Source organism: Ceratotherium simum, chromosome 19 (genome assembly GCF_057802395.1).
Source record: "Ceratotherium simum simum isolate JZ-2026a chromosome 19, ASM5780239v1, whole genome shotgun sequence".
Lineage (NCBI taxonomy): Eukaryota > Metazoa > Chordata > Mammalia > Perissodactyla > Rhinocerotidae > Ceratotherium > Ceratotherium simum.
The window spans coordinates 1822404-1847591 of NC_141918.1; the positions used below are offsets into that span (position 1 = coordinate 1822404).

At 37.1% G+C, this 25188-nt stretch overlaps 1 protein-coding gene across 3 annotated transcripts in view; it reads right to left on the reverse strand.

Moving 5' to 3' along the window:
* Positions 1–25188, reverse strand: part of COL12A1 (collagen type XII alpha 1 chain) — a 114372-nt gene that overhangs the window by 58217 nt on the left and 30967 nt on the right. For all 3 annotated transcript variants that reach the window (XM_087443785.1, XM_087443784.1, XM_087443783.1), the window contains 13 exons: positions 24405–24677; positions 15776–16048; positions 10431–10697; positions 9785–9977; positions 8567–8688; positions 6652–6801; positions 6451–6570; positions 6189–6353; positions 5464–5610; positions 3052–3191; positions 2420–2549; positions 983–1125; positions 537–666 (listed from right to left, as the gene is read on the reverse strand). In XM_087443785.1, the coding sequence (XP_087299911.1) occupies positions 537–666; positions 983–1125; positions 2420–2549; positions 3052–3191; positions 5464–5610; positions 6189–6353; positions 6451–6570; positions 6652–6801; positions 8567–8688; positions 9785–9977; positions 10431–10697; positions 15776–16048; positions 24405–24677 (2253 nt within the window). The remainder of the gene's footprint in view (positions 1–536; positions 667–982; positions 1126–2419; positions 2550–3051; positions 3192–5463; positions 5611–6188; positions 6354–6450; positions 6571–6651; positions 6802–8566; positions 8689–9784; positions 9978–10430; positions 10698–15775; positions 16049–24404; positions 24678–25188) is intronic.

Genomic DNA, 25188 nt, shown 5'->3' on the forward strand with positions numbered 1-25188 from the left:
TGACTGCAGTAAGAAATGATCAATCTGCTTTTGGATTGAGTTAATTGATTAATTCAATTAATTGAAACAGACTTATTTATACATGCCATAGAGTTTCTACTTCAACAAGAACTTAGAACATCTTGATCTTAAACCTAATATCTTCCCCCCAAACTACACTCACCCAACATTCCCTTCCCACCAATGCTATATACCATATTTCATGGATCTACAACATCAATTCCAAGACGTACCATTATTTTATGTTCTGACTGCTCCCCGGCCAAGAGCAACTGTAAGACACTACTGACTGAAGGTACACCTCAATATCAGGCATGTTAAATGTGAAAAAAAAAAATGTAAATCCTAGAATCAATTTAAGATGCTGACATAAGTCTAGAATTAATCTTAATTCTCAAATTTGACTGCCATAAGTAATAACCCTGTAATTTATGCACAAATTATCAAATTATTGTTAGCATCGAGTGACAGAAAAACCCTAATGCACATGATGTTTACAGGAATAAGGAAAGAAGGAAAACTAGCAATGTTCTTACAGGTGACTTTCCGAGCAGTAACAGGCTCACTAGTGAGGTCATGCAGGGCAGCCTGCACCGTGACCGCATATTCGGTGTTGGGGAAGAGGTCAGGCAGCTGCACATCGCTCACTGTCGGCCCCACGCGCATCTGCATGTGGACATTCAGAGGGGAAATAAGACATTCAAATCAAGCGTTTCCACTCACTGGGGATGACCAGTTACAGCCTCTTTGTAATCACCAGATTATAACACAACTTTTATTCTTCATTTCTCTGAATTGTATTTCCTTTTTCATGCCAATGTCTTCTAAAATGTATCACAGGCCACAATTCTAATTTTCTATTTTTCTGTTTTGTGTGTAAAGCTATAAATGAGTTCATAAGTAACCGCAGCTTAATGGGGATTCTAAATCTGTAAAGTCGCAGGAGGACCCAGCTTATGATAAAGAAACAAACACCTCGCACCTCTTTGGGTTGTGTTGGTTCTGTGGCGTTGACGGGTTCGTATGACAAGGAGTAGCCAGTAGCCCCTCCCACTGGCTGCCATTGCACACGCATGGTGGTTGGGCCAACGTCATAAATATTAAGGCTGACCACAGGGACTGGCACTGTTGGAAAGTAAAAGGAGATATCAGTCTAATTCCTGTCATTCTACTCATTTTTTAATTGTGGTTTCCTACTTAATTATTGGCATTTGTATATGCTAAATAGAGAACGGATGGCTGTGAGAAATTGATAAGTTAATATAATCCCTTCCTTTCCCTCCAAAATACAATCTCATTGCTCATTGCCACCCCATACTCAGGACTGCATGTTACAACTATTTCATAGAGGAAAAATGTTTAAATTTCAAATGGACTCCAGTGAGTCCACATGGAAGCCAAAATCGATACCAACTTCCTGAGATTTCAATCTCTTTTTCTGGAACATGTCTAAGTTGACTAGTTTCATTCTTCAATCACAGAATTTCATACACAAATAACCAACACAGTATTTTATTTTCTTTCTTTTAAAAAAATTTTAATGAGAGTGCCATACATTGATAACTTAGGGCATTTATGGGCTTTTTGAAGACAAGGCAATGAGGCAGAGTAAAAGGTTTACTGTCCCTTCTTCACTTAACACCCATATAGCTTTTTATTTTTTGTCCAAAGATTAAGTTTACAGTTTTAAGGAATTATCAGATTAATCCTACTCATTATGAAATACATTATTTCCCACCTCCTATGGTCTAAAATGAAGAGAAATATGAGAAGAGATAAAGACCTAAGGAACTGAGCACTAAGTAGAGTTAGTTCTTGCCTTGGAGAGAGTGATGCCCACTCCCTCCTCTTATAAAGGGCCTCCCTTGCCCTTGGAGACCAGCCACGAATATGGGAGAAGGATAGACTATTTTCATACAGCCTCAGAAACCCTACCAGGAGTAAGAATGAGGAACATCTCTCCCAAAAGCTTTACTCAAAGTCAAAGCCATTAGAGCTTCTCTAGTAAAGGCCAAAGGCCAAAAAAAAAAAAAAAAAAAGGAGAGATCTCATTGCCAGCAGGAAGATCTGACCATCTGCAGAAGTGAAATAGGTTATCTCTGCACAGCTCCTCTTCCTAGCTTAGTTCCACTCCCCACATAGTCTCTTTCCTTAAGAAGTGAATGATTCTGTGAAAGGTACTTTTCCCTCTAAGTTATCTATGGCCATGACCACCCATTCCACCAGTGGGGCCCATGATGGCAGGAGCAGCCAGGAAGAGCAGACAACCACTGAGTAGCAGAATGCACTTGGAAAATATTTGTTAAATGGATATTGAGTACAGGAAGGATTTGGAAGGCTGACAAAAGTCCCACATGAGCTGTCATCTCTTTATCTTAAAAACAGAACAATGCGAAGGTGTTTTTTTCATCTGACTTACAGGTTTTTTCTGTGCCCTTCAGAGGCTCGCTGTACTCATCCTCCACCACAGAGTACACATTCACAACATACTCGGTGTCAGGCTGCAGATCTCTCAGGACTGTGCTCCTTTCTAGTCGGCTCACGTAAAACTAGGAGAAAAATTAAAAAATAATAACATAGTCACTTCCCTCTTTTCTACTATAATTACAAAGTAGTTAACTGCAATGAGCTTAGAAACTGTATTTCAATGAGGCCATTGTCTTTTGTTTTTGGAAACTACAATGAGGTCTTGGACAATTCATATAACTTACTCTCCCAGTTGTTTCCTTATTTGTGAAATGAGTGGGTAAAACTAGATCATCTTCAATGTTCCTTTCCAAATCTTGTATAAACTCATGAATAAATCAAGCATTCTCCAATTAAATTTTAATTAAAAATCATATTGATATGAATTTAAGCAAAGCTCTTTCCCTTTCATTAAGCCCAAATGGAAGTGCTTGCCTAGCAAGGAAGAGAAAGTACCACTGTTGACTCAGTTCCGCCCATGTCCACATCATTCTTGCTCCACATGCAACATATTTCTCAGAGCCCTAATGAGGAGGACCCAAACTTGGTATCAGGAAGGAGAGGGTGTAGGTGTTGTCTACTCACTTCTTGACGTTTCCCACCAGAAACTGGGTAGTATTCCACCTTATATCTGTCCACACTGTCAGAAGGAGGTGTCCAGCTCACTCTAAGAGAGCGATGAGTTCGCTCAGAAATAACTAGGTTAGAAGGTGCTTCCAAGTCACCTACATGTGGAAATAAAGTACAGACAACTTTTCCATTATCATAGCAAGGTGATGAAATTTGAAATTATGTTGAAACAGTATTACTTTCCATGTTTCAAGCTTATACCCACATCCTTTCACATACTAAGTAGCTACAATAAATCAGTATGGTGGCCACTGCCCATAAGACCTCCCTGAATGGGTACGCAAAGTGTTCTTTAGTCTCAAAGATTCAAGCCTGAGTTCATTGTCTTTCACTAAAACTTGATCCCACTCTTCTTATGGCACCACCAGTTTATCAGTCACCTAGACTCAAAAACCTCTGAACCGCCTTTGGATACATTCTCCTCTCTCTAACCTTGTACGTATAATCAATAAATAAGGATCTGGGTCCTGACAATTCCACTGTCTCTATCACTATCGGCACCACCCAAGTTCACTGCCCTCATTATCATTTTGATTATTTATATTTATGCCTTATCTCCTTAACTATAGGTTGTGCTCTGTGGGGACAGAATTGGTTTCTTATTCATGTTTAGTTCCCCTACAGGACCTAGTTCAGTGTAAGAGAAGCTAACCACTGTCTTACTAAAGAGAGAGGAAAAACAACTACATCTTTTAAAATTTGGGAATATCTTATTGCCTGTGACTGTGCTCTCTGTTGGTAGGTGTAGGTGAAATGATTCATACAGAACAATATTTGGAATAAACATCAATGAAAATAGAAATATTAAGCTCCATATGACCATCAGAAAAATGTCCCAAATAATAATTTAAAGAGAATTAATCCAATGACTCCATGAGCAAGGTAAATCACTCTCATATACATGCTTTCCACTTTCTTTGTAAGCCAAAGCTGGGAAAAGCATTTCCATTCTTAGTACCCTAACCTTTATTGTACTTGGGTCATAATCAAACCTACAAAATTATCAAGCAATTTTACTGTCTGGAAACTAGAATGAATGAAACTATTACATAATTGATAAAAAAAAATAAAGGAAAACAGATAAAAGACGTTTTCATCCCCACTCAAAGTTCTCTCCAACTAAATAAAAGTACAACTCTCTCAGCTATTTCAGAGCCAGAAGCCTACAAATTTTGGCTTCCTGGCTGGTCTATTCTCCAGGGAAAAGGTCAGTCTGTTGTTCAAAATCCAAAAAGAAAATCTGCAAAAGTTTGGAGAGAAAAACTCAAGAAGGAACAGTCAGATAAACGTACCCTCAGGACCCAAGGCATGTGAACCATTTCTACCACATTATTTGTTAAACTCTTTCCAACTTTTCCAAAACCAACATAAATTCATAAAAGAACTTTACCATCATCTATGTGCACTTAAAAGAAATTTTTATCATATAATAAGGACCATAACTTTTGTCATTAATTTTCCAAAAACTTTCAATTTTGGTGCTTACCATGTTTTGTCCTGTGATTTATACAGATAGTAACAATTTTGCACCACCCATTGTCACTGCAAACTCAGGTCTATAATTTTATTTCTAAATCTTAATTCCTTATCCATAGCTACTTTTTCTCAAAGACCTCCAAAAATATCTTTAACCATTTGACCCTGAGTATGTAATTTAACTTCTCTAAATCTCAGTTTTTTCACTGATAGAGATTACAGCATTTCTAAAGGTCCAAACTCTAAAATTGTAATTTCTCTTTATATTTAGGCATTATAAATGCGAAGTATAAAGTTTGATCATCTATAGTTGAGGCAAAGCAAATCAGATATACGACCCCTCTTCCATTCCTAATAAAAAAAAAAAAGGTAACATACTTTAGAAAACAAAAGTCTGGGAACAACCATTTAATAGCAACGTAGTAATTATATAGAATGAAGATGCTTTACAAGAGAATAGATATATACCAGAAAAGAAAGCATCTCTTTTTCTCTCCTCTCTACTCCCATTTATATATACGTACGTGTGTGTGTGTGTGTGTGTGTGTGTGTGGTGTGCAGGCACATATAAACTACATGTATCCTCAAAAAAGCTAAAAGTCATTTCTAGTTCAGTGCCATCAAAAACAAATCAGAAAAAAAAATCAGAGACTAAAACCAATCATTCTCAGTTGAGGGCAGTATTCTTCCCGGCGGACATTTGTCAACACGTGAAGAAATTTTTAGTTGTCACAATTCAGGGAATGCTACGGGCATCCAGAGCGCAGAGCCCAGGGATGCTGCTAAACATCTCGCAATGCACAAAAGGGACCCTTCCCCCCATCCGAAACAGATTTATCTGCACTACAATATCCACAGTGCTGAGGGTGAGGAACCCTGGGCTCACCTTACCTGGCCCTTTGACACTGTTACACAAGTTAATGGTGAGGTCATCCACAATCCTGGAGAGGGACTCAAAATCTGCCACGTTGTATGCGTGGGTATCATCGGGATCCGTTGCAATCATCTTTAACTCAACTTCATCAGCATTTTTAATACCTTGACAAAAATGGATATATACAAATGAAAAGCACTTCTCAGGAAAAAAATTAATGGAATGAAGCAAATATTTTCTGGGCTATCCTTATATATTCACTGTTAACTAGAACATACATGCGATTTTCCTCAAAAATAAAATGATTACCTGTAGTTATAAAACAGAAACAAATAAAAAATAATATAAACTGAAGGTATTCTAAATTAGCTTCTATTAAATGTTTCTAGGACCAATTTCCCACTAAAAAGTGTCTCTTCAGTGTTTTTTCTGGAAAGTAAAATAATAGATATCAAAAATAAACATGGTGCTGTGGAAAACCAAACAGGAATTTTCCAGAATCCTATTAATAGTACATTTGTCCTCTTGATCCATTACTTTATTCCAAGAAGCCATGCAGTTTTGTCTCTTTACTAGGAGAAAACAAGAAAATTAACTAACTTCCTGACACATCATTTGACAAACTATATGATAGGGAACATGTGTTTGTTTGTTTTTTCATGCTTCAGAAAATATTTTTAACTATAAAAATATCCTGAGTTTTTGTAACCCCAAGGGCATTGCTAGCCTTGTCAGCGCTTACCAACAGCAAACAGCTCCACGCCTTCATCCTTGAGTTTCTTTGAAGGTGCTTCAACATCATCTTGTGATTTTCCATCAGTGATGAGAACACCAATTTTTCGAGCCCGAGGCCTCATGCCAGCTTGGGTCTTAAAGCTCTGTTGGCGAATGAAATTCAAAGCCATGCCTAGTGGGATATTGAAAAAAGAACCAGTGACATCATTATTCAGCCACAGCTTTGACCAAAAGCAAGATTAAGAGCGCACCAGACCATCCTTACTCACCTGTGAGAGTGTTGCCTCCTTTGTACGGTAAGTTGGCCACCGCCTGCAACAAGCTCTGCTTGTCTTTGTGAGCATTTAACTGCCACTCTGTCCTGGGGTCCCCACTATACTGAGCAAGGGCTAAAATAACGCCATTTGCATTAGCATATATAAAAGAGCATAATGAAAATGTCTAAATGTCTTCAATATTGTCAAACCTACCAATTTGTACTCTTTTAGGGCCAATCTCAAAGACCTCCACAATACGAGAAATGAAACTCCTCACGGTTCTAAAATTTGCCCGGCCGATGCTCCATGATCCATCCACCAGCAACACAATGTCTGCTTCGGCTCTGGTGAGACACTCCATCCCTGACATGGCAATCGTAAGACAGGTCAGAGCAAGTAGCAAATTCTTAGCACAGTTACTTCCTCGCCACGCCTCTGCCACCCCTGGATGCTCAGCGTGGCCTAACTGTTTCAGTTCTGTAGCTTAGTTTGGTGTTTGGAGTTCAAGACTCTGAAAATACATCCAGAGGATTTATCAACCTCAAATAACAGTCATAAGAATCATCAAGTCCTCCAATGATTATTTCAATGGCAAATCTCTCCTTCACCTTTGACTCTATTTCCCGGCCACAGTCACAGACCCTGGAGACTTAAATTAAACCATCACTGTAAATTTGGATGGGCTCACAAACCCAAAAGCTGAAATAACTAAGTGAGAACATACAGCCATTTAACTATAAGGCATTAATAGTTTTGATAAAATTTTAATGTGATCTAAAGATTAGATGTTGCATTTTTCTGTAATATTTAATGGTCATTAGCAGACAAGTATGAGATGAACTGATAATAAGGTAGAAAATGTTTTAGTGAGCCAAAAATATCTTTTAAAATAATTAAGCTCCCAGGTGACTATTACATATATTATGAAAGATAAGAAACATGACTCTTAAAATTAGATCTTTCTGAAGTAAAGATATACTGCCTTAAAATCTGATAGCTATTATATTATTTAGTTATTAACTACTTAACTTTATCATCTATTATGCATAACAATCAGGTAAATACAAATGGTGAAGTCTGCACATTTAAAAAATCAAGAGAGAAGGAAGACAATTTAGAAAAAGTATGCCAAGAAATATACAAATTGAGAGCTGTAGAGACAAGAAGCACAAACACTGATACGCAGCTAGGGAGCTTTGAAAGAGAGAAGAACCCAACCTCCTCAGTGCACAAGCTACAAAATAAAAACATAAGTCGGTTAATATCATCACAGGAAAAACAATGGAACATTAATGCAAAACAGTAAGATGTGACATTTTCATACATTTTATCCACATCCATAATTTCCAATGCTCTCTCTTCCAGGAGCTTATGTTACCAGCTATGAATTTTCTAACTTCTTGCCATGTTAGTATCTGATCTTTACATTACAAAAAAAAAAAATTTCATTGAGAAAAAGTAAACGATGCTCACACACTTCCAAGGTGTCACTCATGTACTGTCCCTGACATCAGGACTGAGGAGACCCAAATGCTGCTCCAAGCACCTAAGCCTTTGCAAGCTGCTCCTGCTCTGTCCAGATCTACTCTTTTTTAGCTAATGATGGAAAATATTTAGAAGTAAATTCTATCCACCACTTCCACTTCTAAGAATGTCCAAGACTAGCTTCATGTACCTCAAAGCTGTCATCATGGCAGGAGCAAAGAAATCCGAAGGGTCTATGTTACCATCATGCTTCCCAAGCCATGGCTGCCCACCTATTATTGTAACTCAACTCTGCTTGCTCAGCCCAAATAATCCATTTCTGCAACGACTTTCACAAAGTAAAACTGCACTGTACTCATTAAAAAGAGAGAAAATGTACATTACCCATCGTAAAAATTCATCTTTGAAGAATACAATACTATGTAACTGATGCAATGCTGACAAGAAAAGCCTTAGAAGAATGTTCTCAAAAGCATGCTCAGGGGGATGTATGAAGAAATTTTTAAGTATGTAAATTATTTAAATAAATTTTAGTGTAAAATTTTTATAGTTGCTTTTCACTGTATGATTAACCGAACAATTCACATTTAAAATCATTTCATAATATTGAGCTTTCCTAGGGGAACGTAACTCAGTTTCTTACCAGAGGATAAAATCGGCATCACAGTTGTGTCAGAAAGGGTTGTCATTTCTTGTCCAACAAGTGGTGAACTTTCTCCTCCATCAAACATGCCAAAAACATTTACCTTATAGGTGGTACCTGCCCTGAAATGTTAAAATATATAGTCTGTATGTATAATTAGCTCAAGGGGTAGCATTTTTTGCTTTGTTAAAGATATTCATCTCAATTTACAAACTTTCACTCAGAGGAGGTTACAATGCATAACATTGCAAGAGAAGAAAAGTACTTTCCATTACATTCTACTTTGAGCTGACGGTGTGAGGTGTCAGGGGAAACCAGTCGGCAAGGCTTCTAGAGAACACTGGGGCTCACAGCACCGGTCTCCGTCCTGTCTTTCTACCAGACGTGACTCCCCCCGCAACGCCACTGAGCAGGTCAGGGACAGATCAGACTTGACTCTTAATGCTTCTAAGCAACAGACTTTAAGAAAATAATTTAAATGTTGTAACTTGCAAGATAACATGAAGCACCTAGCACAATGCCTGGCACACAGTAGGCTCACTAAATTTCATTCTCCCTATTCTGGTAAAAGTAAATAGTGAGCATTTATATAGATTTCAATAATGCCGAATAAATGGTTTAAACAAACAAACTTTCCAAAAGGCAATGCACAGTAGTCCATTCTTTTCACTGTAATGAATGTCGGGTGCTGTTCAAATTCAAACTTCCTTGTTTTCCGCCACACAGCCTGAAGCGAGACATTTAATCCGCCCAACCTTCCCGATTCTGCTGGCTGGCACCAAGCACAAGGTCCTGCCTTCTCTCTCCCACGGCACTCTCCGGAAGAGGACTCACCACGGCATCTCAGTGTGAGATGGGCCCAGCCATGGGGTCCAGAAAGTACAGGAACTCCCACATTCCCACAGGGCTGGCTGGGGACAAGCCGCTTTTGGTGAAATTGTGTAATATAGATGTTATTTTTTTAAAAACAGGGTGTTATTGAAAAAACATCATTCCTGATCACTTAACAACAAAAATCATTAAAACATTACAAAAAATTCTGCTCAGGCCAAAATTCAAGCCTCTAAATAACCTCAACTTCAGCAGCACCAAGAATAAGAAAGCAACATCAGCTGATTTTAAATACTCTGCTGGCAAACAGACACATACGTGGAAGGCCCTCCAATTTGCATCAGTTATTCAATCATTTAATACAAATTGAATATAGTTCATTCCTACCTAAGCTCCTCCAAAACAACTGTGTTGTCGTATGGTCCCACCACTAACTCCCCCAGTCTTCTGTCATCCCCCGAAGGGTGGAATGTGACCTTATAGCCCTTGACTTCCCCAGGGGCAGGCTCCCAAGTCACTCGGAAGCTTGACATGGTAGGGTCAGATGTTTTGAGGTTTCTGGGTGACTTAAATCGAGAAGCTGTAAAGATAATAAGATTTTGAAATATTATCCATAAGACTAGGCTTTGAGGTTTCTAATTAGCCCCTACAATAATAAATCAAATTAGAAATGTCTATGTGACATACATGGGAATCATCACAAATGTAACACTTCAAAATGCATATTTATGAAAAGGGTTAAGTCAGCACAAGATATAAAACCCAATAAAAATCGTAATAACAGAGTGCTACCCAACTGGAAGTGTAAATAATTCTCACAATTCAGAAGATTAGATTAGCATTAGCATTAATATGTAGAATCATTTTACCAGGAACTAAATTGGTAAAATTAATATGCTAATTAGGCATCCTAATTATTACAATTTAATGTACTACAGAATCAGTTTTAGACATTTACAAATGAAGTAGATGTATTAAAGTCTTCCTTTAAAATATTACACACTTTCCAAAAAAAATTATTATTACTTTATACCTGTTGTTCCTGATCCTTGCCTAAGCTTTCCTTCTCCTGTCTTATAAACTGGGAGAACTGTGACGTCATATGTGGTCTGGGGTTGAAGTCTCTTTAACACTGTTGAGGTGACTGAGGGTGGCACTTTAGCGACCATTTGTCTCCCTCCCCCACGGGGGCGATATACAACACGGTAGTTGATGACTTTCCCAGGGGCTGGTTTCCAGGTAACTCTCATTGTGTTTTCTGTTTCTTCATCCACTTTCAAGGTTTTTGAATCTTGGGATACTGTGAGATAAAAGGAAGATTATAATATATACCATGTTAAAAGAAAATGTATACGTCCACCTCCCCATTTACGTGAAAAGAAGCCATCTGTGGTTCTTAAGCACCGCTCTCTTGCCTGGCACTGTGAGCTCTCATCAGTTCATGATGGCATGTGAGCCTCATCTTGGCGAGATCACAGTGAGATGTTTTCTCTTTATCTGGCCAATAACTAAAAAATGGAAGTTCATATTGCAAGGATTTCCTATTTGCATTCCAGAGACTTTAGTAAAGAAAACATCCATTTCCGGAGATGAGCTTTTAGAATTTTTATTATATTTCCATCTGTAAAGAATTCCTGTAGCAATCACGCTGTGGGGAATACTAAAAGTCATGAATGCAGGGTCAGAAATATTACTTAGATCTTTTCAGAAAAAAGTACAATCCATAAATGACTAGCCAGAGTGACTGTAGTTAACACTATTCTTTGTGATTGCCACAAATATGTAAGACTATGAACACAAAGGAAGAACAGGAAGCTCTAACACATAAAAATGTCTCAAGGGCTCTAAAGATAAATTGGTAAACACTGAGTCTTTTAGGAAGCACTATATGTAAAAAGTGTTTGATTATATAGTTGATACTATTTATTAAATTATATTTTACTAATATTTCACAATTATTAATAACTATATCAGAAACAGGTCACCAAACATCCACAAATAGCCATCACATCCTTTTTCTCATAGATAATTAGAGTTTATAAGCACGATCATTTCATTCAGTTCAATAATCTTAGCATTCAAAGGTCATAAGCATTTTCTATAGGAAGAGACTAAGCTAAAGGGAACACTGAAAAGAATCTTTCTTGATTCTAAGAGAAACTTTCATGTTCAAATGGGCAAGGACCACTTGAAACAACTAAAAAGCCTGAAAAAACTAAAAATTTATATAGGGAGAGAGATCAACATTTTTCAGACATTGGACATCAGGCAGACAGGACAGTGATCCCTGAGAGGAAGTTAACAAGCAAGAAAACGAGAAGCAAATGAAAGTGAGCTTCATGATCACCCTGGCACATCACTTGGAGAGAGCTCCCACGCCCATACAGGGAGTGGGAGCCCAGATGGAGCCCGGTGGTCTCTTTTAACTGAGGAGATAGTTTTGCAAGTCTGGGGAGTCCAAGGAACCTAGAACTTGTAGAGCAGATTACTGTAGAGGTGATAGTGTTACAGAGAAAAAGCTCCAAAAATCTGCAAAAGGTCCTCCTTGAGTCTTCAACCCAGTATTAATCAGTGCATATGTATGAGGAAACTACCAAAAACCAGGGAAAGAACCACCCAACAGGAGCAGAGGGAGCAATTCTCGGAGTTCATGCAGGGCCAGAAATGTCCCCCCTAACCAGAGCAGAAAACCTCAAAATTCTCAGAACATCATGTATAGTCTTCAGGAAGTTATTTCCTCAATAATGGGGAAAATTAGCCCTAGATTAGAGGTTTTTCTGGTATAGCTCTAATAGAGCTTAAAAGCAAGCTTCAAAAAGATCAAACTATTTCCAAGTAATCTAACTGCATCCCAGAGCAAAGCTTAAGGATATATACAGGAATATAAAAATATCTGGCACTCAACAAAGTAAAATTTATAACGTCTAGCATCTAGTAAAAATTACCAGGCATGCAAAGAGGAAAAAAATATGATCCATGTTACCAACTAAATGATTATGTCTCCCTAGAATTCATATCTTAAAGCCTTAACCTCCAATGTGATGGTATTTGGAGATAGAACCTTTGGGAGATAATTAGATAATTAGAGATGAAAATACAATGTCTAAGATGAAAAATGCACAGGAGGGTATTAACAGCAGACTAGAAATTTCAGGAAAAAGATTAGTGAACTTGATGACACAGTAATAGAAACTATCCAAAATGAAACACAAGAAAAAAAAAAAAAGATTGAAAAATTGAACAGCACAACAGTGAGCTGTCTAATAACTTCAAGCAGACCAAAACATGTATAATTGGAGTACCTGAAGAGAGTGGGGGGTTGATAAATAAAATATTTGAAGAAATAATGGCCTAAATTTTTTTAAATATAAACCCACAGATCCAAGAAGCTCAATGAACCCTAAGCACAAGAAACATGAAGAAAACTAGACCAAGGCACATCACAAGCAAATTCTTAAAATTAGCAATAAAAAGAAAACATTGAAAGCAGCCATATAAACAAAAGATACATTACATATAGAGAACAAAGATAAGGAATGATAAAATAGGTGAAGAAATTCAATATATGATTATGAATTACGTTTCTGAGATCTGCAAAAGTATAATTTCAACTAACAGTAAATTAGTTGTAATTTTTTATTGTAGGGTAAAGAAACTAAGAGAATTCTCAGCCAAGTCCATTACTTTCAGGAAATATTAAAATTTATTCAGATTAATCCCCAATTTTCTATTCCTATTCTCCAGGTAAGTGAACTATTAAAAGGAAAAATATTTATATTTTCAAACAAAAAATACAAAGACCTAACATAGAGTTTTGAAAATAGTATGAGAAAGAATAGTATATAAAACAATCTATTTGGATTATTATTATTACCAATTGTCACAAATATTGAATAAATTGATGTGTGTCTAACACTTTTCTAGAAAGGGTTGTGCTACAATATGTTTTTTGACTTCTTGTTTCTCTCTCTTAAATTTTTATTCAGTGGAACAAGACATCTCTCTCTTATATAAAATTCTCAGACCAATTTCACACAACTCAGAATTGAGAAAAATGGACATTTAAATCTTATGAGTATTGGTCTAAAAAGAAACCTATGTTACCAAAAGAATGTGATCCCAAACTTTAAAATATTCCCAAATTTAAATACGTTAATAACAGTCAAATGTTGTAACTCATATCTTGAAAGGCTTCAAGGATCTCAATTATATTTCTGCCTTTTAATTAACTCTTTAAAATAAAAGAATTGAAGTTAAACAAGGTACAACATATCTCACCCTAGTTTTAACGGAAAACTTTCCATTTTAGGGAGAAAAAAAAAAAAATCCTTGTTGGCTTCCCATAAGTAAAAAGCAAGATTTTTCACTTCATTGACAGGTATGCCACATGCTATAAAATGCTGTAACACTCGCATTGGAAGTTCTTTTCATGTTTTAGTAACTTTCACTAGATGCTCTCCAACACCCACTGTACCTCTGCTAAACCAGCTGCCATAAATTGGAGAGCCAATTGAAAGCTTCCCATCTGCTGGCTTTCCAGCCACAATTCATGGTTTTCATGGTATCAATAGTCTGCATACCATGTCTCTGAGTCTCAGGTGAAAGCAATCGTGAAAATATTTCCAAAATGTCCCTGTGGAAGTTTATAAGAAATTCTAAGAACATAACCTAGTGACTCTGCCCAGTTATCCACACTTGAGGATTCATCCACCACTAAATACCACGTCTGACTCAGAGTTCTCAAAGTACTTTCTAAACGGCGTTACCTTCCACAAAGAGAGCAAAGGAAAGCACAACAAACCAGCAGCAGAGCAAGAAAAGATTAACTAAAATTGCTCATGGAACATCCCTTTCTCCTCCTTGGCCAGAAAATCACCCAATTCCTCCACTTCTTTCTAGTAAAAAGAAATGGAAGAATACCCCCATTTTTTCCTCTTTTCCTAAAATCCTCCCAAAACAAAAGGAATAAACTTTTCTCCTATAAATTCTTAGAAATGCCCATGCTTAACAAAAGCCTTTTTAGAAAAGAGAATTAAGAAATGTTGACACAACAAATGTTGGAGAGGATGTGGAGAAACAGGAACCCTCATACACAGCTGGTGGGAATGCAAACTGGTGCAGCCTCTATGGAAAACGGTACGGAGATTCCTCAAAGAATTAAAAATAGAGATGCCCTATGATCCAGCCATCCCACTACTGGGAATCTATCCAATGAACCTGAAATCAACAATCCAAAGAGGCTTATGCACCCCTATGTTCATTGCAGCATTATTCACCATAGCCAAGAAGTGGAAGCAACCTAAGTGTCCCTCAACTGATGATTGGATTAAGAAAATACTTATCAGCCATAAAATACTACTCAGCCATAAAAAAAGACAAAACCATCCCATTTGCAACAACACGGATGGGCCTGGAGGGTATTATGTTAAGTGAAATAAGCCAGAAAGAGAAAGACAAACACTGTATGATCTCACTCATATGTGGAATATAAACCAACACATGGACAGAAAAAACTGTATTGTAGTTACCAGGGGCAATGGGGGTGGGGGGTGGGCACAAGGGGTGAAGGGAGACATATATATGGTGATGGACAAACAAAAATGTACAACCCAAAATTTCACAATGTTAAAAACTATTAAAATATCAATACAAAAAAAAAAACAAAAGAAATGTTGACACATCTTTCACCAGCCAGCTGATAATAAAGGATGATAGGTCATTTAAAATTATTCACCAAAAAAAAAAGAATATTAATGAGATTAAGGTAAATCTGAGCCACCAGAAAACTGAGTGGACTTTTGATTTAACCTTACTAAATACAGTAGGAATAAAGGAAAGAATCTAGGATGAGTTCTGGGTGTGTAATAACCACAGTCTCAATAGACACCCCACTTCCTCAGCCAGCTCTAAGCGCTGGGCACCATGCTTTGTGCTTTGCACATTGTTATTCCATTTAATCTTCATGACAACTCTGACAGACTGCATTCTACTGAGTAGAAAACTGATGCTCAAAGAAGGTGAAGTGGCTTGCCCAGGGTCACACAGCTATAAATATGCCTGAATTCTCTTTGTATCCAGGGCTCCTGATCTTTTTACTAGTTGAGTTTCTTATCTAGTTCATCATTCCATCAGAAAAAAAAAAAAGAGAGAGAGACAAATACCGGTAGTTGGAAGGCAGTCAATATTTCAAAATTTGACATAATTTTTAGACATTAAATGAGCCTAAATTTAAACCACATTCTTTAAAGGTCCTAATTTTTCAGTCCTCATTTATCACATAGAGAAAAAAAATACAAGCGGTTGAATTTCATGTCACTTGAGCTGATAGCTATTAGGTAGCACCAACACACACCCAAACACACTCGTGATGTTACCTACATTCAGTCATGGCTTCTCCAGTCAGAGGTTCTCCTTCTCCACTGCTGTAAGTTGCAAATATCGAAATTTTGTATTTAGTCTCCGGCTGCAGATTTTCTATTACAGTGTGAATTGCATCTTCAGGAAGATTTTTCTCTCCAGCCTCAACATCATCATAAAGCGATTTCCAGGAGACCCTGTAACCACGAACCATTCCTGGGGCAGATGTCCAATACGCCCCAATTGACGTGTCAGTGATATCTTTAGTAATTAAATCCTGAGGAGAACCACGTTCTAGAATAGAAATTAAACAGGAATCATTGTTTAATGTCTACTAGATATGTAAATATTCCTTCATCCTGGTAAGCAACCTAATTTGCTGAACTCACTCAATTTGTCTAAAGTTGTCCATTTCTTCTTTCTGAGCTGTCTGTCCTGTTCTGTCAGCAGAACAGATTGATAGAACAGAACTTTAGAATGATATCTGATTCCTGCCTATCACCCTGCCCCCATATGTCCAGTCAGACTGTAAGGTCTTTCAGGACAAGGATGACATCCAAATATGAAGGAGTATGTGGCTAAAAAATTTTTTTCTAAAAGAAAAAATGCATCTAAATCCCAAAATTTTACCACAATTCAGTCTGCCTCATGACATAGCACATTGTTCACAAAGATCTTTATTTCTTTACCATCTTCTTTTCCTCTCTGATCTAATTTAAACAAGCTCAATTTCAATCTACGATTTACAATAACTTCAACAATCTCATATCACTTGCAAATCTTAATTCCAACAATCATTTTCTGGTGGAAACTCTATTCATCCATGCAGTTAAAAAAGTAGAAGTGCAAAGTTTCAATATAGCTTAACCCTAATGAAAGTGAAGACCACCAATTCTTCTTGAGAACTTAAAAGCAATTAGTCATCAAAATAAAACACATCACTTATTCTAGCTAATCGAAAATGTCTGCTACCAAATTTTGGCTCTTTCACTCAAAAAAATGCAACCCAAATGGAAAATATGGAAACCTCAACTTAATAGGAGGCACAGATGTCTTCCAATAAAACTCTCACTTTCCATAATTTAAATGTAAGATAAATATGCAGGTCCCTTTATATTGGCTACCTCTGCTAGGGTTTACACCACAGTATGACATAAATATAAAACTATCTGCTTCTAGAGAACACAATCTACCAGCAATTTTTGTATATTCAAGCAAATGATGTATAATGCTGTAACAAGAATTATGAAGGCTATTATTTTACTCGAATCGAAGAGTTAAAATGAATATCTTAAAAATACTCATAATTAAACAAATTTTAGCACAAAATGTAAAGATAATAAATGAAAAAGAAATCTGGGTGGACAAAAACTTATCATATATGGTAGAATTTAGAGGGAAAAATAAATAAAATAGGAGCTGGGCATCCTACCAGACCCCAAGTCCAAACGGAAAATTCTAGCTCCATTATAAATAACTTTGCCAACAAGATGTCTCATCTCTGGAGAGAAATCAGTTACATACTTCACTGCAACCAAGAATACTTATTTGTGAGAACATAATGACTTTTTTCCCTCAGTACTTGAGGCTAATTCTCATTTGAAGGTCTTCTTGAACTGTATTTGCTACTTAAATGGCCACATATCTTTATATTTTTTTCTACTTATAGGAATATAAACAAACTATTTCTTTGGTTTGGTTTGGTTTGGTTGTTGTTTTTCGGTTTTTTATTTTGTTTTGATAACTGATATCCCAGTAACTGGTCTCTAAGTCTTAAATGCAGCACACATATCCTTTGCTTGATACACACCCTTTTTCCATGTCATCTTCTCCTACATTTCCTAAATTGCAGTTAGGAAAAGCTATTGGAAAATAATTGTACTTGATAGTGACTTTGAATTTAAATGAGCTAAGAACTGCATTAATGACATTCCAAAAAAGTATAAGACAAAGTTAGCTAGAATGTGGGAATTATCTTCCAAATTTACAATTTACAAACAATAATTTCAGCTTCTAGTTTTAAAAAAGGTTGCGCTTCGCAGCCTGTTTTCCCCCTGACTTTCTACAGCACTGAATGTGACACTGTTTATTTCCATAACAACAGACATCAGTCTCACAAACACAGGCTAACGATTTCACTATGAGAAAATAATAGGAAGAGAATTGTGGTTGAAGCACAAATACATTCACAAAGACACTTCGGGGCTACAAACGAATAGAGCCTAGATCACTCGACATGTATTCCCATGGATTTTCATCAACTATTTTAACACTCTCAAGATCTGTAAAACTAGAATAAAATACTAGTAAAATTGCAATAAAGACCTTTGCAATGTTTATCAACGTTCTGAAAAGAATCCCTAAAAGTACTTTTTAAGTTACAAATGAAATATTAACTAAAAAATACTCCTGAGTTCTAATTAATGGCATGACAACACTAATTCAAGTGAACACTAAGTTCTCAAATATAAAAAAAAAATCCTCAAAAAATTAGTTTCTGCCTGTGGCACATAAAGGCATTATTTGCCTTTATGCCTATGTTGCTGGCTTTGCAACATTCCACGTTAGTGACAAAGAAACATGGGATCCAAAGAAAGAAGAAAAGCACCTCAATCCAGAAGCCAAGATTGAAAAAATAAACTGCTTCAGTGGGCTTCTTATACGTCAGTCAGTCAGTCTGATAAGAATATTCCTAAATACGAAATTTATACAGTTGTCAAACACATCGATAAACTTTTTTTAACTTTCAAAAAAGTAGGAGGGTTGGGTATTCTAGCTGTCGCATTAAACCCAAGAATTTCGAGAATATGATGTACTCGTGATAAGTAAATTTTATCAGACCCATAACCCTTGAAGTTTTCAAAAATGGAATCTTGGCTTGGCCAAATATTAGGTTACCAAAAATTGAAGCAATTGGATTACACCCTGTGACATAATTGGCAGGCTGCCAAGTGGCAAGCTGATCTTGGAATCACTGTGCAACCAGCGGAGCGGGCCACCCGCAGGCGATGTCACCCCTGGGACCTGGGGCCCTCAGCAGCAAAATAACTGGACTGGGCCAGATCGGATACACAGAACCACCTGAAGAGCCAAAGAGTAGGCCTTGCCCAAATCAGCTAAATTGGAATATCTGGAGACAGGCCTAAGTGCTGAGGCTTTCCAAAGTCTTCTATATCTCCTCTGTGATTCTAATTCGTCTCTAATTCTTTATTCTTTTCTCATTTCTTTCTTTTCCTTTCATTCTGCTGCTCCCCCCTAAAGCCTAGAGAGGCATTTATTTGGAAGGTGTGCTTGGTCAGTGTAGGAAGAAACTCGCACACTTGCTTTCACTCTGAAAAGGGGTTCCTTCAAAATAAAGACAGGTGTGGTGACAGCAAAACTGGTCAAAATTGTTAGACACTGTGATGCTGTGAGAGACTGCTGGAAGGCGTCTTTACCGTGTGGGTCTATGGCCACCCACGACAGTCACCCTGTAGGCAGTGAATGAGCTCAACGCTGATCCTCAGAGAACTGAGAAGTTGACTGAAGCTCTCATTGCATCCTTCCCATCCCAGGACACATGCAGGATGTTCCCCGCCCTCTCCTCCCCTCCATCCTGTCTCGAAAAGAAAAGGCTCTCAACACATGCTTATTATTCAATAGTCTTCACATTTTCCTGTCAATGAGTTCAATCCAAGTGTTACCTAGCCAGGCATTTGTTTTGGCTTAATATACTGAACTGTAGATTTTTGTCCTCAATCTACGGAACTTCAGACATCAATAACAACAGGAAGAGATTATTTGGCTTGATTTGGTTAGATTGGGTTTGGGAAACAGTCTCTTTTTAGAGTTCCTGGGAGGGAAGAGAAAAGAGAGGAAAAAGAAAGGAAAGGTGTCAGAAGACCAGGAAAGAGTACTGCTCCCCAAGAGGGGAGGCCTGGAAATGGTGGCAGTGAGCAGAAACCAATTCCAGGAGACTTTCTGCCCCCTTGTGGCTAACCTTCCCCAAACCTGGATCCCTTCTGCTCTCACAAAGGCTCTCTCCCTCCGGGAGTTCCTCCTCTCCCTCTGCCCCAAGACTTACAAATGGATATTTTATGTTTTGGTTTGTTCAGGTTTTTTACCCAAGTGACATTGTTTTCAATAATATTTAATGGTTTTCTACTGTTCTGGACAATATGCCTGTGCCTCATACATCACTGTTATCTCTGGTAGTGGAATTTCTGGCGATCATTTCAAATGAGTCATCTTCCATAAGGATGGCCTGCCTTCATCTTTATTCCTTTGATTCCTTCTCAATAGCTTTCCCATCCACCCTATTCTCCCAATATAGTACCAGTATAGGCATAAGGAATAACAATGCTTTACTGTCACAAATTTAAACATACATTTCCAAAAATTCATCAGTTTTTGAAATTCTGATACCCAGCATTTCTGCTCTGATTATAAAACATATTCACATACATTCGCAAGGCATTTTTCTTGTGCCTGCTTCAGTGCATCTCTGTGCTGCTGCTGTGGGAAGTAACGCAGACAGGTGCATTTCTCACGATATGAACATCCACAAGGGGTTGATTTCTACTTTTTTCCACATATGAGGCCAAAAAATGAATGGCTCGTTTAAGTGACTTTCCTACATTTCCTTAGTCCTTTTCCATTTGCTTTCTTAAAAGCAAATCAGCATCCAATTCAAATATAATTATAACACAAATTAGCCAATGACGATAACTGAAGAATTAATCATAATAAAATGAAACTGCATTTCATCTTATAGATTGTTCCAGCCAGCTTTCACTGAGTTTCACATACCGCTTTCAAAAATAGAAGTTAAATTGAAAATGTAATGTAGACTCTCTCCTAAATCAATTTGTCTTTTCTGTTAGAGCTCAACTCCCAAGTCATCCAACTTTCCACAGCAGAGCACAGAAGACCTTTTGGACAACGTCCATGTAGAAACACCCTTGATTTATAACCAATGAATTAGAGCCACCATTCCAAAGGACAAAGGTCACTATTGATAAGTTAACTTAATTACTTTAAACAATACATACTTCTTAAAAACCTCTTAACAATTAGAATCACCCTTCAACCTCAAAGCCTCTGTGAGATTTCTTCCATTACTGTTACCTCTCCAATTTGATTTAGATTTTCTCTGATGAGCGATTAATTTGAAGAAAAGGAAAAAGGAAATACTGTTTGGTGATTGTGCTAAAGTTCCCTGAAAACATCAGAGTTGTTATACCCAGAATGTACAATTTTTCAAATTATGAGACAGCAGTAAATCTAGGAAAACACAGAGGCCTTGTTTCGTCCATCCTGGAGAGGCCCCCTGTCACTCAACACCATGCAGAAGAATTCCTGTGATGTGCTAAAAACCTCATTGTAACCAAATGTCAGCTGAGTTAGCTCGATTTGATGGACAGGAAGCCATTTGTGTCTAGGACACTGGCAGGTTGCTATAGCAACTGAAACAAAGGAAATTCTGAAAAGTCATCTTTTCCATAGCCAAAAAACAAAACTCAAAAACAAAGAGAATCGTATTATTTCCAAACTGAAATTTGCATTCATTTGTGGTAAATCTCTGAATAAAAATGGGCATTATTCATTTCGAGGTTTATAAGAGCAGGTTTTCCTCTCTCTGAACACTAACAGTGACAACTACAAGTTCCATCAAGGCTTACAGTGCATTTACATGTAAAGCAGTGCTTTAGGAATTCATCAGATCTACTTTCACAACAGCAGGAGAGAACAACAATGTAAATCAAACGTAATGGTTTGTGCTCAGATTCGTCTCAAGTTTGGATCTGAAATAGTAATAAACTCTGCCCCTGTGATTCTATTTCATACAGTCCTAGAGCCAACCATGAACTTCCCTGGTGCCAAGGCTAATAAATCTCTTTTCCAGGGACAAGGGAATTTTCTGATTATTGGCTGCATTTCAAGAAAGCACTAGGAAACAGATTTAAGTTAGGGATGCTTGTAGACCACACTAAATATTTTTTTAAAATTCTTTTTGTATTCAATAGAATGCACTTCCAGCAATCTATAAAATTTGCAGCCTACAGAACACTCTTGCTGGCTGAGCCATGTGCCTCTGGATGGAAGAAACATTCCTTCAAGGTCTGCTCTTACCACCTCCTCTCCCAAGAGAAAAACCGATTAGAAAAACAGCAGCCCTCAAAAGCACTTGCCTGGCTCCATTTCTGGGCTTTCCATTCCCTGCATTTACCATCATATCCTATTCCTGTATATGGTATGTGAATTTGGCTAGGTTAATATAATAAAATGAAATGGAATAACCAGGGTCAAAAATCTTCTATTATTTTAATTTAGTCACAACTATCCTTTCACATTTTTGTCAAGTTTACCACACATAATGCAATGGAATAAATATGTTAATAAAATCAGGCTGCCAGCATTTTACGTAATCCTTCACTGTAGTAAAGAGCTTTGGTGTAAATGAAAAAAACTTTTATTATTACAATTTAGTTATGAATTAACTATATTTTAAAAGTAAACTTGCAAATCATCTAGCTTTCCTCCTTCTCAGGAAATGGGAAACAGTAATTTTTAAAATTTATTTCACTACCAGTGTATCTCACTTAGAGATAATTTCTGATCAAATAAGTGTCCACACACACTCCCACCTGCACCAAGTTGGTAGATTTTCTATACCACTTGTGCAAAGGTATAAAATTATAAACAATTTAGCTATACACCTGGCCTAGAAAAATCACAGCCCAATAGAATGTGTTTGCTGTTAAATTAAAATGTGAATTTTGTTTTCTAAAGATTGTTAATACATTATTCTTAGCAAAAATGCCTTAACATTTAGAATCAAAAAGATTTTGACTGAGTATGAATATATTTTTCAAAGTAAGAAAATGCAGAATATCAGAAGGTTAAAAGATATAAGCAGAAGTAAAACTATTAAATTATTTCCAAGATATTTCTTACATGGGAGAAATTTTCACAAATAGAAAAAATCTACAGCTATTCTGTAAAAAATAAAAGCTCAAAAGTTAGTCCTTAAAAAAATCCTATGAACAATCTATATTGAAAGCCTGTAGAGAGCACAGGAGAAAGAGAACTCCAAAAGGTCCAAAGAAAAGGACAGACTTCTCAGAAGGTCAGGCTGTTGCTCCAGATATGAAGATCATGTGCTTACAGTTTTTGATTCCGTCTCTGTAAGTAAGGCAACTTCTGTTTCTACTTTTTATTATTTTCAAAACTTTAGTGTAGCCAATCAATATCTCTGAAATACTTACAAAAGCTATATTTTTAGACATCAGTTCTAAAGTTAATGTTATTTCCTCCTGATGAATTTTATATACATATAGTATTCTACAGTTCCCAAAGAGTTTCACTTATGTTCTCCCATTCGATCTCCGAAGTAAGTCTGGGCGGAAGGGGGAACAATGATCATTCCCTCTTTATAGGTGGGTAAACTGAGGCTCAGAGGGGTTAGGGATTATTTCAAGGTCACATGGCTAAGTAGCCAAACCAGGACTCTTCAAGTAATCAGTACTTTACACACTGGTATTAATCTTTCGTTTAAATCCTCTTCTAAAAATAAAATTCATGAACTATTGGAATTAAACTCTTGATCACCATTAGAGACAGAATTTTGATTAGAATATTTTTTATGGGTTTTTAATTCTTGACTAAGTCTTGAAATTTTAATCAAAACTGCCTATTGTAGAATTTGTCCCTCCTAATTACAACATCTACGATCCTCCAAACTTCTGGATCCACCAAATTTGATGGATACTTTGCGTAATATCACCGTGATTTCACATCACAAAAGATACTCCAGCTTCGTTTTCTTCCTGTAATCATTGTAAATCAGTCATATAAAGCTAGTGATAACAGAGGGAAGCTATGCCTGATTTCTCAGTTAGGCCCCCAACTATGGTACTGACTCATCATTGTAACCATCCACTACAATCCCTTCTCATTGTGGTTAAGTTAAATTTGTATTTTCTCTCTCTTACACGACTTACTTTACAGTTGTGGTGAGTTAAATCCAAGCTGCCATTATATTTCAAAAGATCCTGAGAAATATGAAGCCCTCTGACAATTAACTCTAGACAACCAAGGAAACAGGTCTGGTCTGAATGGTTCTTACTAAATCCTGCGTTGACTTGGAACTTCTAACACTGAACTGAATTTTAGAGTTCATTTAGAAAACAAACAGAAACTTAAGAGTCTCTTACTTCTCAAGCTACTATGAATGCTTTTACGCATGGCGAGTGAAAAGAGACGGAGAGTCAGAAAAGGGTTCCTGTCTGCTCCTAGGTGAGGGGAGCAGCTGCATTACGCTGGGCAACCCAAACCCCCTCCATCCATAGATGCTTCCCAAGGTCCCCTCCCACTCGAACGTCACACACTTATTCTCTGTTTAACGAACCCCCGGCCTCACAGACACATTTCTATGCCCTTATGATGCACTCAGCTCCCCAACACACTTCTTAATCAAGTCTAATTTTCTCAGTTGCTTACATTCTACATCTCTAAATAAGAAGCAGTTTTATGGTTATTTTTCAATACAAAATCCTTTTAAGAAAAAGTATCACACATTTCTAGATTTCATTCTCTGAAAACATGTTAAGCTTCCTAAATGCAATCACAAACAGGGTCAGGAATTTCTACAAAATATGACAGTAATTACCTTCAAGCGTTGTTCCTTCTCCGAAAAGGGCATCTCCAGCACCAGATGCGTACAAGGCCATCACAGATAAGGCATACTGTGTCCCTTCTTTTAATCCGCTCAGCACGGTACTGGTTGTATCTCCCTTCACAGTCACCTCCTGAGTTTCCCCTCCTGCCCCTGGGGTGTATGTGACGAGGTACTGTTTCACTTTTCCTGGTGCCCCACTCCAAGATAACTTCATGGTTGATGTCGTAGGGTCAGAAACTCTTAAGTCTCTTGGGTTCCCTCTAACTTCATTCAAAACAACAACAACATTAAAACTCATTATTTAAGAAAATGACTTGAGAGACACTTTGTTGCTTTATATATATATATATATGCGTGTTACATCAAATTTATATCCTGAGTGAGATTATGGCCTTTGTAACTGCTGACTAGCCAACAGAGTTTAAGCATTTCTACACCAGGCCTCACATGTTAGTAGAAACACAGCAAGAGACACCCACTTCCTCTTCTGTGTTTACACAGGTTAAAACCTTTTATGTTAGAATCTTTCATGTCAGAAACTACAATGTTTCCTCTAAAAGTGGAACAAAGCACTATAAACTGTATATGCTTTGATTAGTATGATGATGTAGATTTTAACTCCTCTAAGAAATCTTCATTAGAAAGGGTTTATTGGCATAATGCTATGAACATCTCAATGTCATGGCCAGGAAATACACTGATGTGATAAAAATGATAAATGATAAAAATCATGCTGTCCCTAGAAAAAGACGAAGAGAGGAAACAGCCCAAGAGA